Below are 18,278 nucleotides of genomic sequence, written 5' to 3' on the forward strand. Positions count from 1 at the left end.
ACTGGTGAATGGATAAAGAAGATGTGGTTTATATATACACAGTGGGGTATTACTCAGCCATAAAAAAGAATGAAATCTTGCCATCTGTAACAATATGGATGGACATGTAGGGCATTGTGCTAAGTGAAATGTCAGAGAAAGACAAATACCATATGACTTCACTCATGTGGAATTTAAGAAACAAAACAAACAAGCAAAGGGAAGGAAAAAAGAGAGAGCAGCAAACCACGAAACAGACTCCTAACTATAGAGAAAAAACATGGTTACCAGAGAGGAGGTGGGTGGGAGGATGGGTGAAATAGGTGATGGGGATTAAGGAGGGCACTTGTGATGAGCACTGGGTGATGTATGAAATGTTGAATCACTTCATTTTATTTATTGAACACCTGAAAATAATATTACACTGTAAACTGACCAGAATTTGATTTAAAACTTTAGGAAAAAAATTAAAAAGAGTTAAATTCATGATTTTTGTTTGCTTATTTGTTTGTTTTTAGCATTCTGTATTGGAAGAAGAGATTTCTATAGATGAAAAAGATGCCTTTGTTTAGTAAATCACACAAAAGTCCAGCAGAAATTGTGAAAACTCTGAAAGACAATTTGGCCATTTTGGAAAAGCAAGACAAAAAAACAGACAAGGTATGAACTAAAACAATAATGTTATTTTTTAAATGCATATGTTCCAAAACCAAAAACCAGTATAAAAGCTTGATGAAGAATCCCAAATATGGTCTGTGATGCTCACATAAAGTTTCTATAAATACATTTAAGTGTGGCGGGGCACCTGGGTAGCTCAGTCGGTTAAGCATCCAACTTCAGCTCAGGTCATGATCTCACAGTTCATGGGTTTGAGCCCCATGTCGAGCCCCATGTCTGTGCTGTCAGCACAGAGCCTGGAGCCTGCTTCGGATTCTGTGTGTCTCTCTCTCCCTCTCCCCTGCTCACCCTCTGTCTGTCTGTCTCTCTCTCTCCCTCTCAAAAATAAATAAATATTAAAAAAAATTAAAAAAAATAAATTTATTTCAGGTTTTATGCAATTGTTAAGTCTGTTGCCTTGAACTCTTAGTTCACTCTCTTGAGCCTCTGACCAAACTTGGATCCCTTTAGACTATAGAGCTTAAAAATCTAAGGGGTTACAATGGAATATAATGTTATACTGACATGAAGGATAAAACGGTTTTTGTTTTTTGGGTTTTGGTGGGGGTTTTTTTTGAGAGGGAGAGAGAGAGAGAGAGAGAGAGAGAGAGAGAGAGAGAGAGAGAGACAGGGCATGCACAAGTGGGAGAGGGTCCGAGAGAGAGGGAGAGAGAGAATCCCAAGCAGGCTTCATGCTGTCACTGTGGAACCTGATGTGGAGCTTGGTCTCATGACTGTGAGATCATGACCTGAGCTAAAATCAAGAGTCATATGTTTAACTGGGTGAGCCACCCCAGGTACCCCAAGACATTTTTATTTAAAGATCAACTGATAATTTCTACGACAGTGAACCTCATTTTAACATTTTTCAAAGGTCCTACTAAGCAGGGTTTCCTCATAGGAAGGATTGTTTTTATTATTTTATTCCTTCAAAGGGATGTTGGATCCTGCATATTCAATTTCTCTCTAAAGTGACTAGTATATGGCAAGACTTAAGAGATCTATAAAATAAATATTCTTCAGTTCACAGTATCTTTCTATCTCAATGTATAATACAATCTTGTATTCTTATAGGAATGTAGGAATCTATTTTCTATCTGACATCTTATAAGGGATGTAGAACTGTATTTTAAATTCTTGTGTAGTTGTATAATATTGAACCAAATATTGGCCCAATTAGAAGAAATGACCTCCATAAAAGAGTAAATATAAATGGAAGAAGACAGGAAAAAAAAACCATAAAAAGATACTCATTTCCATAGTAGTCAGGAAAAAGCCAATTAAAACCATAGCACATTCCTATTATACACCCACTATCTTGGCAAAAATGGAAAATGTCTCATATTAAGTGTTGGCAGGGATGGAAAGCAAATGAGAACTTTCATCCAGTGTGAAGGATAAAGTACAAACTGGTGTTACTGCTTTGGAAACCAGCTTAGTATCATCAGTCGTATATGAAGATGTGCCTGTGCTAAAACCTGCAGTTCCACTCCTAGGTACAAACTCTAGAGATAGTCTTGCACTTAGGCACCAGGATGCATGTATAAGAGTGTTCATAGCATTGCTCTTCATAATAACCCCTCAGTGGAAACAGCCCAAATGTCCATCAAAGGTAGAACTGAAAAATTGTAGTCTTGCCATCAATGGAATACTTGAGAGCAATGAAGTTTAAGGCACTGCTGCCTACGTGCAACCGCATGGATGAATCTCGCATACATAATACTGAGTAAAAGACGCACCTCATAAAAGGACACAGGTACTATATCAAAAAGTTCAAAATTGGCAGGACTAGACTATATTGTTTTGGAATGCAAACACAAGTAAGAAAACTATAAAGAAAACTAAAGAAATGATGCTCATCAAAGACATAAAAATATTTTCTTCTAGGTTGAAAAGGTTGCCTTCAGGTGACTTCAGGGTTTCTGAAAATACTGTGTTCTTGCCCTGTGTTATGGTCACATAGCTGTTTGCTTTATAATTATTCTAAACTATGTACAATATAAAGTACTCTTCTCTGAATAAATCTCACACTTTGAAGAGACTTCCAACCTTTAATAAATTAAGGATTGTTTCAGTCAGATCTTAAGATGTATCTGGAAATTATGTTTTTAAAGTAGTGTTATGCTGCTATGAATTACTTTTATTTAATTTGCCTTATTCTCTTAATTTCCTGCTTCAATTATAATGATTACAGTAGTACACTTGAAAGTATAAAACTATATTTCTTTTAAAATATTCAGCAAATTAAATTGTTAACTGATTGGCCTGTTCTCCTTTGCTCGCCTGCATTAATTAAAAAAGATTTATTTTTTTTTTTTTTTTTTTTTTTTTAATTTTTTTTTTCAACATTTTTTATTTATTTTTGGGACAGAGAGAGACAGAGCATGAACGGGGGAGGGGCAGAGAGAGAGGGAGACACAGAATCAGAAACAGGCTCCAGGCTCCGAGCCATCAGCCCAGAGCCTGACGCGGGGCTCGAACTCACGGACCGCGAGATCGTGACCTGGCTGAAGTCGGACGCTCAACCGACTGCGCCACCCAGGCGCCCCAAAAAAGATTTATTGAGTAAATTCACATGCCATATAATTTGCTCCTTTAAAGGGCAATTTTAAAATTTACAATTCAGTGATTTTTAGTATTCTCACAAGTTTCCACAATCATCACCAATATCAAATTCCAGAACATTTTCACCACCCCCAAAATAAACCCTGTACTTGTTAGCAGTCATTCTTCATTCGCCCTTCCCCAAGCCTGAGCACCCACTAAATCTACTTTCTACTTCTATGGATTTTCCTATTATTCTTTAAAATATGGAGAATTTTTTTTTTAAGTTTCCTAGATAGCAAAAAAAGGCAATGATTATGTGGGAGAGATAAGTGGATTAACAAAATTTAATGGGTTTTGATAATTGTGTGTTTGACAATTTTTTTTTTTAATTTTTAAAATTTTTTCTTAAAAAAATTTTTTAATGTTTATTTTTGAGGGAGAGAGAGAGAGACAGAGTGTGAGCCCGGGAGGGGCAGAGAGAGGGGGAGACACAGAATCTGAAGCAGACTCCAAGCTCTGAGCTGTCAGTGCAGAGACCAACGTGTGGCTCAAACTCACAAACCATGATATCATGACCTGAACTGAAATCAAGAGTTGGATGCTTAACCGACTGAACCACCCAGATGCCCCAACAATTCAGTTTTATTACTTAGTCCGTTAAAAAATCAGAGTAATAGGAATTTGTTGAAAAACCTTAACAAATGCTTTGAATAAAGACGAGTAGCTACTCATAGGATAGGTCTTCAAAACAGTCAATTTAATTTTTAAGAGTAAAATTTATAGTTAATTACTAGCAAAGTTGGACTATGAGTATGGTTTTAAAAGTTTTTTTTTTTTTTTTTAAGTTTGAGAGAGAGAGAGAAAGAGAGAGAAAGAGAGAGGGAGGAGTGGGAGCAAGAGAGAGAGAGGGGAAAGAGAGAGAATCCCAAGCTGGCTCTGCACTGTCAGCATAGAGCCCAGTGTGGGGCTTGAACTCACGAACTGTGAGATCATGACCTGAGCCAAAATCAAGAGTCAGATGACTAACTGAGTGAGCCACCCAAGGACCCTGAATATGTTTTAAAAGAAAATTGTTTTTTAATTATGTTGACTAACTAGAAATACTAGAGATATTTTTTATGTGAATAAATTTTTGCAACATTTTCCAAAATAGAAAAAGAAATGTCTATGAAAAAGTGTTTTTTTGTTTGTAACTGTAGTGTTCTTTGATCATAAATAAACAGGATCCAGAAAGTAGATTTGTTCGTTTGTTTGTTGATAGCTTGAAAATATTCATTCCTCATAACTATGAGTGTATTTTTTATTCACCAGGCTTCTGAGGAAGTGTCGAAATCACTGCAAGCAATGAAAGAAATTCTGTGTGGTACAAATGACAAGGAGCCTCCCACAGAAGCCGTGGCTCAGCTCGCACAAGAGCTCTATAACAGTGGCCTGCTGGTGACATTGATTGCTGACCTACAGCTGATAGACTTTGAGGTAAACTATCTGTAAAAGGATGACGCTTCTGTTTTTTAATTTTAGTGTATACAAGATCATAAATACTTGACTTTTTCTATTATTACCATTCATATATTATATAAAACCCCAGTATTTTTCTAAAACTTCTAAAATTTCTTTAATAAAGCAAAAATGTATCTTATAGTTAAGTTTTCTGCCGGTAGGTAGCAAGGTTGGTGGTCAATAATAATAGTAATAATAAGAGATAACTTTGAGTGCTTACACATGCCACACAGTTCTAAGCACTCATCTCCTTTAATCCCCCCCCCCTTTTTTTTTAAATTTTTATTCTCAAGTTAGTTAACATACAGTATAGTCCTGGATTCAGGAGTAGAACCCAGTGACTCATCTCTTACATATGACACCCAGTGCTCATTCAGAAGAGTGCCTCCTTAATGCCCATCACCCATTTAACTCACCCCTCACGCCCTCATCTCCTTTAATTCTTAAAACTACCTCTGTGATTGCTACTATATGATTAGCCTCATTTTACTGATGAAGAACCTAAAGTTCAAAGATAATAAGTAATTTGTGCAGTCACTCAGGTACTTAAGAGCCTAAGCTGTATTCAAACTTAATGTCTCTCAGGCCTGTTCATTTAGTTATAAAGTATTATACCAATGATTTAAGAAGTTTGTTAAATGCTAGTAATATAGGATATTTATCTCATTTTGAAAGCAGTTATACCTCATTTATCTAGATAATAAGTGAGCTAAATAAAAAAAAAATTTAGAAATGTTAAATGGTGAATAAGTATAGGCATTTAATTACCTGTGGCCTGAGAGCAGTGTTTTTCAGTGAACAGGCTGTATGTAAGGCAAGTTTGGCCATTGGCTGTTTGAGTGATGGAAGTCAGCCTTGATTTGTTTGCTGTTTTGTTACCACCATTACTAAGTGCTTGGGTTTCTATTGATTTTCAGAGATAGAAGAAAATGCAAATTTCTGAAATAGCTTTTAGTTTTCTCACTGAGGAGATGAAAGGAAAACTAATTATGGTGATTACAGTGATTAGACCAAGATAAGGTCAGGGCTCTGGGGATCTTTGGAAATACTAGCTCACAGCTCTCTGGATGGCTTAGATAGGGGAAGATTTTTGGCTGAGGGCATGGGGAGGAGGAATGCAGAGCAAGACTGTTCTGGAGACATGAAGCCAGGTGTGTTGGCTGAACACTATACTGAGTGGAGGACCCCAAAGGGTCCAGACTTCAACTCATCCTTCCTTTCAGACACACCTGCCTTTTTCTTTCTTTCCTTTCCTTATCTATTCTTTTGTCTTTGACATTTCTGCTCAATAATCTCTTTTCCTACTTTCTCCTCTTGCCTAGCTCGCTCACTCGCGCTCCCCATCTTACTCTTCACTTTTTAAACTGGCCATATGTGGAATGAAGTGTAGTTTTATCATTGCATCTGTGTATTTTCATGTTTCTTTTATTTAGTTTCAAATGAGATATTATGAACATTTATAGGAGTCGTGCCTAGTGGAAAAATACTTGGAATTAAAATTGTTTAGAGTCCCTGCTGTGCCATTTGATAGTAATGTAACCTCTTTGAGACTAACTTTTGTCATCTCTAAAATAGGAAAAGTATGAACTTCCAGCAGTTTTAAATAGTAAACTGAATTTAAAAAATACATGTTGTATAATAACAATAAATACATGTACAGACTATACACAAATGTCAGATAGTATATTCTTATTTCCTCTCTTAAACTGAAGTTAAATGTAAGCTGGTTTATTTTTGTTATAACCCTTGATTTTTTTTGTTTATTATTTTAATTTTAGATTTAGTTAATCAGTGACCATAAATGGGAAAAATACTCCCTACTCTTGGATTATGGTATTATATTTCTATAAATCTATTGTTTTGCAGATTTCCCTCAAAGCAGCAGTATATTAAGCTATTATCGTGATTAATTAATATGTTAGCTTGAGTTGGTTTATGAGATTAGCCCAATTTGCAGTTGGATGCTGGAAGAAATATGACCAAGGATGGTTATGTTTTGAAGAATGAGTCAGGGATGAGATGTCATGAGGTCCAGTGAACTAGGAAAGTCTTGAGCAGCCACAGAATAGTGTTGGTTCAAAGCACTACCCAAGAATTAGGGAGGTAAGAGTATATCAAGACAGACTTAGGGTATCTTGCAACTTTGCTTAGCGTTGGCTTAGATAACAAAAGAGGAACAATAAGAACTACTTATACAAGACTGTCAGTTAAGTGTCTGACTCTTGGTTTTGACTCAGGTCATGATCTCAAGGTTCGTGAGTTCGAGCCCCACATCAGGCTCCGTGCTGACAGTGGGGAGCCTGCTTGACGTTCTCTCTCTCTCTCTCTCTCTCTCTCTCTCTCTGTTTGCCTCCCATCTCTCAACAAATAAATAAACATTAAAAAAATATTTTTGGATTAAGACATCCAGTTGCCTAAAAGTTGACTTACACATTATCAAGTCAACTTTTACTGTCTGGAATCCTTAGGGAAAGAAGTATCTTTCTGAATATTTTCATTTTCCATGTAAGTGAAGATTAATTCTTCAAATAAAGGAAGTCAAACAAATTACTTTTGTGGATTACATTTTGTCTAAAATGCATTGTATACTTGCCCTTCTCCAAAGTAGTATTCTAGATATGATTTTTTACTGTTGACTCAGAACTAACATTATGAAGATCTATTGTTGTTAGCAATAAAACAGCAGACAGTTCTTTTTGTTTTCAACTTTACTGAGGTATAATTGACCTGACAGTTCTTTCTTGACCTTGTCCATTCAACTGATGTAAGATGATGCCTAGAACTCTGTTATAAATGAATGTGATATTCAGTAGGTGCGGCTGTCCTTCTCAAGACCATAAAAAAATAGACAGTTATAAGTACTTCTTGGTTGACTAAGTGAAAAGCAGTTAAAATTTAGGACAGTTCAATTTTAAGCATTCCACTGATGACATACAGTATTTTCAGGAAGGAGGCACCATTTGTAGCATTATTAGCTTACTTGCAGAAATATGCTATATATCTCTATGGACTGGAGGTACTAACCGTCAGCCTGCAAAGCAGCGTCTTTCTATCTCAAGCCTAAAGTATCCATATAAGCTAGTGAGAGCTTGAAAAAATTCATCCTAACTTTAGAACTCAGTCTAATCACACAGAACTCTGCCCTCCTTGTCTCTTGGTTCGTAGGTAGAACTGGTATAGTCCCTTCTGGATTGAAAGTATCTTGAGTACTAGAACCCTGTTTCCCACACCTAATGCTATACACACTGGTTGGTTGAGTGAATGAATGAATGAATGTAGGCATGAGAATGAGAGACTGAAGCAGAGGTAAGGGAATTAGACCAAAGGAAAGTGTTCTGAATGCAGCAATAAGCCAGTTTTCTTGAAGAATTAGTAAATTGTTTAGAAGATAATTCAAGAGCGATGATAACATTCTAGTAAGTGAATAGCCTCTCATGGGGTTTTTGGAGAGTACAATAGTCATCTGACTGCAAAATTTCTGGTATGTGTTTATAACAGGAAGAAAAAGATATTATTTAGGGATGGGCTATAGCTTTTGTCAGATAAACTAAAAGGATGGGACATTCCTTACAGAGAAAAGTGAACTTTTAGAAGACACCGAGATGGGTTTTTTTGTTAGTTGTAAAAGTTTAGGTCTCTAGGCAATGTCTGGAAGGAAAAGACTAAAAGGGAAGAGCTTAAATTTCCTTTTGCAGAGTAAAGTAACAGAAATTTGAGAAATGCCCTCTCTTTGGCTATGATTGATGGAAGTAGGGGAAAGTTTTGGAGTGAGGGAAAGAGATTCCAGAACCATGACAGAGAGAAGGGACTTAAGGAAAAAGATGATCAGGAATTCTGACAAACCTTTAAAAATAGCGATTCATAGAATTCAATTTGAAATTGTTTCTGCACTATGCTATAATTACCCTTTGTTACCTTTAAACCTTTGATAAAAGAACTATGTACTAACAGTATATGCTGAGTGAAGGAGAAAGGGTGGTTTTCTATACTTGGAGGCAACAGGGTGTTGAGGAAATAACTAGCTGCAGGAGGAAGGACCGGGAACAGGGTTGAGGGGAGCTTGGAGCAGGGGTTCAGAATCCAGAGCTGACAACAGTGATGGTGGCCATGGCAGTGGCTTAGATTGGGTAGCAGGCACTGCCTTGGGAAACTGTGTGACAAACCCATTTCTCCTTCAGGAATCCAGAGCAAAGTGGTCCACTGGGGAGGGGAAAGTACTGGAGTATCCTACTATTTTGTAAATAAGGGTAGTTAGGAGGCACACCTTCGAGTTAAAATTGTGGGTGGCTCAGTCAGTTAAGTGGCCGACTTCAGCTCAGGTCATGATCTCACAGTTTGTGAGTTCAAGCCCCACGCTGGGCTCTGTGCTGACAGCTCAGAGCCTGGGGCCTACTTTGGATTCTGTGTCTCCCTCTCTCTCTGACCCTCCCCCACTCACACTCTGTGTCTCTCTCACTCTCAAAAATAAATATTAAAAAAAAAAAAAATGGGGCGCCTGGGTGGCTCAGTTGGTTAAGCGCCCAACTTCAGCTCAGGTTGTGATCTCCCAGTTTGTGGGTTGGAGCCCCTCATTGGGCTCTGTGCTGACAGCTCAGAGCCTGGAGCCTGCTTCAGATTCTGTGTCTCCCTTTCTCTCTGCCCCTCCCTTGCTCATGCTCTGTCTCTGTCTCAAAAATAAATAAAACATTAAAAAAAAATTAAAAAAAAAAAGAAAGTCTCATTACTTTATAGCCATAAATTTTTAATCTAATCCTTTAGGCCTTAAAGTTGCTGACAGAAAGGAACTACTTCTGCATATTATTATGAGGTTAAAAAAAAAAAAGACTTGTGGCCGAGATTGCAAATCTTCAGATTTTATGGGCTCAGGATCAAACTCAGAGCTGTGTTTTTTGAGGTTTGGCCACTATTCAAGACACAGCTTCAGACTCTGATGTTTTGAAACACAATGTGATAGGAGATCAAAGGATGAAATTTATTGATGCATTCATTTTAAAGAAAGGCAGGTGTGCCTTGCAAAACTAGGGTGGATGCAAAGTCATCTGTTCGGGCTGAATTAGAAAGTAGTTCAAAGAAGCAGAAAACTTTCTGCTATAATAATTTAATCTCTAAGGCTTAATTCTTGCTACATTAAATAAAAGTCAGCAAAATGAGTACTTCAGTATCAGCTTCTCATTAACCCATTTTATGGTCCTAAATTTTTGAAGATTTCTGTCCCTTTTTAAAAATCCTTTTCTGTTCCCTGGCCTCCTCTTTAAAGTGGTCCTTCACCTTTGGTTTTATTACTATAAAAACGAAAAATCATAAAGCCTTAAGACATAAACTCTGACTATGCTTCATGCATAATTTGAAATGCTTACCATGTGTATAGGGCATTGATTCTACTTGGTCTTCATTCTGTTTGGTTGTTTATATATTTTGCACCTGCCATTAAACAAATTAAATTACAGAATTTACAATTACAGGTGAGGAAATACTATATCATATTAAATGGAATTTTATGTTATTGTTACCCTAATGCCCTCTTAAAATAATGAATATAAACTTTAGAAGCATTTATCCTATAAAGGTACATAATATGTAGGTGATTTAAAATGGTGTTGGAATCAGGCCCTTAATCAGAAGCATAACATGTTAATTGGTTGTATTCTCCCTATAAAGACAGTGACCATTTTACTTTGACCCTACTATACTTTTTAAGCAATGTAACCTGCCATAAAGATTAAGACTGCTCATGCCATGTATAATGTACAGAATGTTTTGTCCCCTCTGCTTTCTGGGGAACACTGGCTCCTTCCCCACCCACGTGGTTACAGTGGGAGCAGCCATTTTGCGTGGCTTGACACCCTGCCCCCCACACACAGCTGATTGGCTTAGTAGTGGATATCTGATCAAAGGGACAGGACCACAGTATTCTGCAGGATTCTGGAAGTAAAACTGAGGTAGAACCTCAGTCTCCAACCAGGAGCTAATGGTATTCCACGCGAGTTCTGTATCGATGGTCAGGTTTCCTACCATGTAAATGAAAAAAGTAGGAAGCCAGCCTGCAGAAAAGACAGAAAGAAGAATGATGATAGGGAGAGAAATAGAGGGTCAGAGAGAGATAGAGGGCCATCCTTGATGGGATTCGTGTCATAGGTAAATATAATTATACTGAAAAAAATTTGAGAGCAACTCATCCTGAGCTAGCCTGTGTTTGGGTTCTTCGAAACTTTCCCAGTACCTGTAAGTTAGTTTAGCTTGAATTTTAGTCCCCTGCAAAAGCGCTCATCCATGCAGTGAATACTCCCCACCCCCAGCTCTGCTTATCTAGTTCTGCTCCCGAAAGTCAGTACAAACATTTGCCCTACACACCTTAGCTCTCCCCGTCCCACTCCGCAAGGCCAACCTGTACAGGAGCAGAAGGGAGAAAGAAGCGAACAGAGGAGAGAAGTCAATGGCTACAATTATGTTTCATCTTTTTAAAAGTTAAGGTATAATTTACAAACAGTGACATTCTCTCTTTTTAATATGCAGTTCTGTGATATAGGAAAATTCCATCACCCCCCAAATTTTCCCTTGCCCCTTTGTAATCCTCTCCTTTTCCTACCATCAGCTGCTGGCAACCACTGGTCCATCTTCTGTCCCTGTATTGTTTGCCTTTGTAGGTGTGTAAATGGAATCGTGCAAAATGTAGCCTTTTGAGTCTGTCTTCTTGCATATAGTATAATGCATTTAGGATTCGTCCATGTTGTTCCTGTGTATCAGGAGTTTGTTCCTTTTCATCGCTGAGTAGTATTCCACTGCATGGATATACCACAGACCATTTATCCATTCTCCAGTTGAAGGATATTTGAGGAATTTCAAATTACAAATAAAACCTTTATAACCGTTTATGTACAGTTGTGTGTGCCAATGTAGGTTTTCATTTCACTTGGGTAAATACCTAGGAGTAGGATTATTGGGCAGTATTTGGATTTTTTGTTTGTTTGCTTTGGCTTTGGTTTTTAACTTCAGTCACTGATGTAAGTGTTGGTGGTATATCATTGTGATTTTAATTTGCAGCCTCCTAATGACTCATGTTGTTGAGCATCTTCTCATGTGTTCATTTGCCACCATATCTCTTCCTTTGTGAATTGTCTATATAGATCTTTTGCCCTCTTTTTATTTGGTTGTTGAATTTTGAGAATTCTTTATATATCTTGTATACAAGTCAATGGTTACAACTTTAAAGTGGGTGCCTGCTCTGTTTTACTCCTGTATTTGCCTTCTCTTACTTATGTTATCAGCGAAGGGTGCTCTTTATCATTAGTTACTTCTGATTGCTGTTTATTGCTTCTTTCTTCCTTCTTTTTCTTTTTCCTTATTTAACTCCGGTGATACTTCCATATGTATCATTCATTCTGCAAATAATCTTTGAGCATCTCCCGTCAGGGCTGACCTTTTTGATTTTGCCAGCTTAACGCAAGTGCTTCTTCAGGTTTGGTATCTGTTCACTTACATTATATGTTATTTTAGAATTACTGGCTAATTTAAGGCATTTTTGGTCATTTCTAGATGTTGTTTTATTATCGTGAAACATTTTCTTGTCTTTTTTTTTCTGACCACTTCTAGATCTAGAACTTGAGACCTAGCAGTCTGATGGTTGGCTGAAGACTGGTTTTGAAATAGTTAAGGCTTTACTCTAGTTAGTGTGATGAATGGATATCTGCATAGGTTATGTGTTATGGAAAGACCATCATTAATCATCTTGTACCTGTTTAAGGTTTCTCTAGTCCTTTCCATTCTGATCCTTTCCTCTGATGTGAGAAACTGTTCCTGGTATCAGAGCTTGTTTTTGTTATCCACAGGGGGCTTCCTTTGCCTTTGCACACTATTTGCTAATGAACCAGAAGAATGTTTTTCTCTGTGTAAAAGTTGGATAGAGTTCTGTGGAGCTTCATTTCTACTGTTCACTGGAATGCCGTATGGAAATGTTCTTGTGGCATTTCACTGGGAAGTATGAAAAACATGCTCTTATGACTTTTCAAAGAGGACTGATATTATGTAGTATTACTGTAGAGTCTAGAATGGTTTGAATAAAACATTTTATTTTTAATTTAAATTTCATTTTAAATTTTAAATTTTATTTATATTTACAGCTGTACCTCTTATACAAGTGTACTGCTTAACATCTATATAAATGAAATTGAGATAGCATGAAGTAGCATACTAGAACCTTTTTTAGTATTTTAAAATTATGAGAGCAACTGACCCTAAAGCATCCTTTTATTTGTTTTTAAACATTTATTTATTTTGAGAGAGAGAGAGAGAGAGAGAGAGTGCGAGCAGGGGAGAGGCAGAGAGAGAGGGTGAGAGAGAATCCAAAGCAGGCTACGTGTTGGGTGTGGAGCCTGACTTGGGGCTCGATCCCACAATCCGGGAATCATGACCTGCACCAAAATCAAGAGCCAGACACCCAACCAGCTGGGACACTGGGTGCTCCATCTAATACATCCTTTTAAATTGAAGGCTCAGCTCTAATTTTCTAAATTTGGATTTTATGTAGTGTTTTTTCTTAAAGGAAGATACAATTTGCTTTCCCAAGTGCCTGTGTTTTTTTTGTTGTTTGTTTTTTTTATCTTTCTTACTCCTCTTTTCTTAAATTCTTCTTTCTTCTTCCCTGGCTCCCTTTCTTTTCTGCTTTCTTAATTCTCTCTCTTTCTCCCTTATTTCCACCCCTCTCTGTTTCTCTCCACGGAATAAAGTGAAAGCAATGGATAGCCATAGATTTTTCTTATATTTAATTATTACCAACATTTTGATATTATTTCTGTCAGTTACATATACCATAATTTATGTAAGCATGCCTAATTCTGGACATATTGTTTCTAACTCTATAGTATCACCACTATGATTAAGACTTCTGTGCCTGAAATTTTTCTTCTGTATTTAACATTGTTACTTAGGATTATTTCCTCAGGCTAGATTTCCCAGTTTGAGATTCTAGAACATCATTCAGGTATTATTTAATTGCTTTATATCCTCACCAGCAATGTATGAGAACCAGCATCAAATTTTACCATTTAAAAAATTCTGGGATGGGGCACCTGGGTGGCCCAGTCAGTTAAGGATCTGACTTTAGCTTAGGTCATGATCTCACAGTTTATGAGTTTGAGCCCCACATCAGACTCTGTGCTCACAACTTGGAGCCTGGAGCCTGGAGCCTGGAGCCTGCTTCAGATTCTGTGTCTCCCTCTCTCTCTGCCCCTCCCCCACTCGTGCTCGCGCTCTCTCTCTCTCTCTCTCTCTCTCTCTCTCAAAAATAAATAAACATTAAAATATTAAAAAAAATTAATTCTGGGACTCTGGACTTAGATGACAACATAGGAGGCTCCTGAATTTCCCTCCTCCTATGGATAAACAGAATGTACAGTTATACATGTGGGAATTCCCTCTGAGAGAAACCCAGAAATTCAGCTAAGTGATCCCTACTCATTGAGCAACTGAGAAAATACCCACATCAAAATGAGTGGGAAAAGCTGAGACATACTCTGGCCATAGACCCTACCCACTGGCATAGCACCATGCTGTTGGGAGGGAATCCTAACACCCATCTTCTCTTTGAGGAGCAAAGGGTTTGAACCACACATCTAGTGCCCCTACTTTTAAGGCTGTCAGCTGAGGGATGGGCCCCCAAATCACCTATGTATGAAAGCTAAAAGGGCTTGCATTCACGAGTCCCAAAGGACTCTAGCAAACAAAGGAGCAGTTCACGGGTGCATGAGCACTTGCTGTAACTATCCCTGACTCCCCCGGGCTAGGCACAGAGGAAGCCGACAGAAACAACCATCTCCCAGTCTTTCTCTGGAAGGGGGTTTGATGCATACTTTACAAGCTGCTGTGTGAGGTTCTGGCCTTTAATTAACATGGATCTACTTGCTGGCTACAGTCTTCCAAAGGGCCCAGAAGAGCTAGTGGGCGCTTCCCCTGCTTTCTTCCACCAGCTTGCTCCAATAAGAAAAGCAATAATAAATAATGCAGGGAAATCTCATGTACCTTGCCCAGTTTCCCTGATGGCAATATCCTGCAAAACTATAGGGCAGTAACGTGATGAGGATATTGATATTGATAAAGTCAAGATATAGAAATTTTCCATCACTACAAAGATCCCTCCACTTGCCCTTTTATAGCCACTCACCTCTGACCTCTAGCAACCACTAATCTGTTCTTCATTTCTGTAATTTTGTCAATTCAAGAATATCATGTAACTGGACAATGTGTAATCCTTTAAAAAATTTTTTTTGAGTTGACACACAATGTTACATTAGTTTCAGGTGTACAACATAGTGATTCCATAAGTTTATAATTTATGCTGTACTCACCACAAGTGTAGCTACCGTCTATTCCCATATGTCACTATTACAATATCATTGACTGTTTTCATTATGCTGTCTTGATTTATATATTCCATAACTGGAAGCCTGTTTTCCTACTCCCCTTCACCCATTTTACCAATACCCCCACTTTCCTCTCCTCTGGTAACCATGAATTCATTCTGTGTTTATAGGTCTATTACTGCATTTTACTTGTTTATTCATTTGTGGGTTTTTTTTTAGATTCCACATGAGTGAAATCATATGGTATTCATCTTCCTCAGTCTGACTTATTTCACTTAGAATAATACTCTTTATGTCCATCCATATTGTCTCAGATGGCACAATCTTACTCTTTTTTATAGCTGTGTGATATTACAGTGTATATATATCACATCTCTCTTACCCATTTGTCTGTCGATGGACATTTAGATTGTGTAACCTTTTGTTGCTGGCACTTTTCACTCAGCATAATTCCTCAAGATTCATCCAGGCTGTTGCATGTATCAAAGTTCATTCCTTTTGGGGGCACCTGAGTGGCTCAGTCAGTTAAGCATCCGACTCTTGAATTCTGCTCAGATCATGATCTCAGAGTTTGTGAGATCCAACCCTGCATCGGGCTCCACACTAGTGGCACAGAGCCTGCTTGGGTTTCTCTCTCTCCCTTCCTTCTCTTTGCCCCTCACCCAAATAATAAATAAGTAAGCTTTTAAAAAAAAAAAAGCATTCCTTTTTTATTCCTGAGCCCCTGGTATGGATGTAGCATAGTCTGTTTCACCATTTACCTGTGGAAGGATTTCTAGGTTGTTTCTAGCTTTTGGTTATCATAAATAAAGCTGCTATGAACATTCATGGCCAGGTTTCATTTCTCTGTGATAAATACTAGGAGTGCAACACCAATATAGCAGTTGCATGTTAAGTTTTTAAAGAAATTGCCAAATCGTTTTCCAGATTGACCATATATATTAGATCTCCCACCGGCAGTGTACAAGTGCAGTTTCTCTGCATCTCTGTCAGCATTTGCTGTTGTCACTTTTTTATTTTAGCCATTTTGATAGGTATATGTAGTAATTTCTCCTGGTGGTCTTAATTTGCATTTCCCTAATGGCTAATTATGATGAACATCTTTTATGTGCTTGTAGTCATCTGTAGATCTTTGGTGAAATATCTCTTCATGTCTTTTGCCCATTTTCTAATTGGTTTGTATTTTGTACTGTTAAGTTCTGAGGGGAGCACCTGGGTGGCTCAGTCAGTTAAGCATCTGACTCTTGATTTCAGCTCAGAACATCAGTCATGGTCGTAAGATCGAGCCCCGTATCGGGCTCTGTGCTGAGTGTGGAGCCTGCTTGGGATTCTCTCTCTCCATCTCTGCAACTTCCCTGCTTGTTCTCTGTCTCTCTCTCAAAATAAATAAACATTCAAAAAAAAAGTTCTGAGGACTCTTTACATATTCTAGACACTAGGTTTTTGTCATATATATGTTATGAAGTTCTCCTAGTCTGTAGCTTGTCTTTTCATACTATTAACAAGATCTTTTGCAAAGCTTAAGTCCTGAATTTTGATGAAGTCTATTTAAGACTTGTCTTAAGTCTGTATTTGTTTTACAGATTGTGCTTTTAGTGTCAAGTTTAAGAATCATATGCCTAAATCTAGTTCCTGAGGATTTTCCTCTATTTTTTTCTAGAAGTTTTATAGTTCTACGTTTTATATTTAAGTCTGTGATCCATTTCGAGCCAGTTTTTTTTAAGTTTATTTATTTTCGAGAGAGAGAGAGAGAGCTCACACCCAGGTGCACACACGAGTAGGGAAGGGGCAGAGACAGAGGGAGAGAGAAAATCCCAATTAGGTTCCACGCTGTCAGCGCACAGCCTGATGTGGGGTTTGAACTCACAAACTGTAAGATCACGACCTGAGCCAAAATAAAGAGTCTGATGCTTAACTGACCGAGCCACCCAGGTGCCCTCAAGCCAATTTTTGACAAAGTTAATCCTTTAAGAATATTTTATCCTTTCAGATATTCTTTAAGAATATTTTTCTATGTTAGTATTCTTAATCAGTCCTTAGTGCACATTTCATATGTCTAATAGCTTTAAGATTGAGTAATTAATTGAATAATCTTATTGTCTTCTTTTCCTTTTGAGTCCTAGTTCTTTTATTATTAAAAAAGTGCCTCAATAATAGATAAGCGAGATTCAGTGGTCTCTGTTTGTGCTAAAGGGTTTACAAATGACTATGCCTCTAAAGTAGTAAGTCAGGACAGTCAATATTGAATGCTGCTATCTATTGGTCCCTACTATGGACATTGAAATATGGCTTTCCTTGGGAGCTAACAGTGTGATGAGGACTTTAGAGACGAAATTCATTAATTTCAGTGTTCTGTGCTCATTGTTGGAGTCAGCTTAGTATGATGGCTAAGAACCTAGACTCTGGATTCCATCAGTTTGGGATGGAGTTGTGGCTTTCTCACATGCCACCTGAGTAAGGTAACCTCACTAGTCCTTAATTTCCTTACTTATAAGATGTACATTATAAGGTTGTTATGAGGATTGGAAAATACATATAAAGTTCTTAGTATAAGTGCCTGGCACAGAGTAAGCACTTCTTAATAAGTTGACCGTGGTAGAGATGGAGGTAGTGGTAGACAGGAAAGAGGAGACCTACTGGTCTACGTAGGCAAAGATGTTGTTGTAATACAGAGAAGAACAGTTATCTCAGAGATGAGTACTCCTGAACTGAATCTGAAGGATTAAAAGAGGACTTCGACTACCTCCATTTTGACCTGTCTGTACTTTCTTATTGATTAAGTTGTTCTTTCCAGCTTATCTCTTAACTTAGGCAAAAGACCCCTGCAGGCAAAGCATCCCTTGGCGGGAACCACAACTATCCCCGCAAGCAATGAGGTCTGCTGTGACATCAGCAAGACCCCACGTGACTGACCCCAAGACAATGATCTTTATAGCTTACCCACATGTACCCACCAACCTTTGTCCCACATTCTCCTTATATAAACCTAGAAGTATTTTCAGCACTTTGGAAACTAGCAGACGCTAGTCTGCTGTCTTCCCAGTGTTGGCCTCACCAAAATAAATCCCTTTCTTGGGTCACCCTCACTCATCTCTCTACTTGTGGATTTTGTCAGTGGCACGTGGCTTAACCTGGTCTGTTTGGGACCCCCAGAACCAGGTGCTCTTGCACCCCTATGCCCCGATTACAGGATGACTAAGATTTAGCTAGGAAAAGAAAGGAAGGAAGAGCATTCAGGAC

At 38.0% G+C, this 18,278-nt stretch overlaps 1 protein-coding gene across 6 annotated transcripts in view; it reads left to right on the top strand.

Moving 5' to 3' along the window:
• The window catches only part of CAB39L (calcium binding protein 39 like), a 127,002-nt gene that overhangs the window by 47,402 nt on the left and 61,322 nt on the right, over positions 1-18,278 (top strand). For all 6 annotated transcript variants that reach the window (XM_042913623.1, XM_042913467.1, XM_042913706.1 and 3 more), the window contains 2 exons: positions 498-639; positions 4,495-4,659. In XM_042913623.1, coding sequence (XP_042769557.1) covers positions 529-639; positions 4,495-4,659 — 276 coding nt within the window. In that variant the 5' untranslated portion in view covers positions 498-528. The remainder of the gene's footprint in view (positions 1-497; positions 640-4,494; positions 4,660-18,278) is intronic.

Source organism: Panthera leo, chromosome A1, assembly GCF_018350215.1.
Source record: "Panthera leo isolate Ple1 chromosome A1, P.leo_Ple1_pat1.1, whole genome shotgun sequence".
Taxonomy (NCBI): Eukaryota; Metazoa; Chordata; class Mammalia; order Carnivora; family Felidae; genus Panthera; species Panthera leo.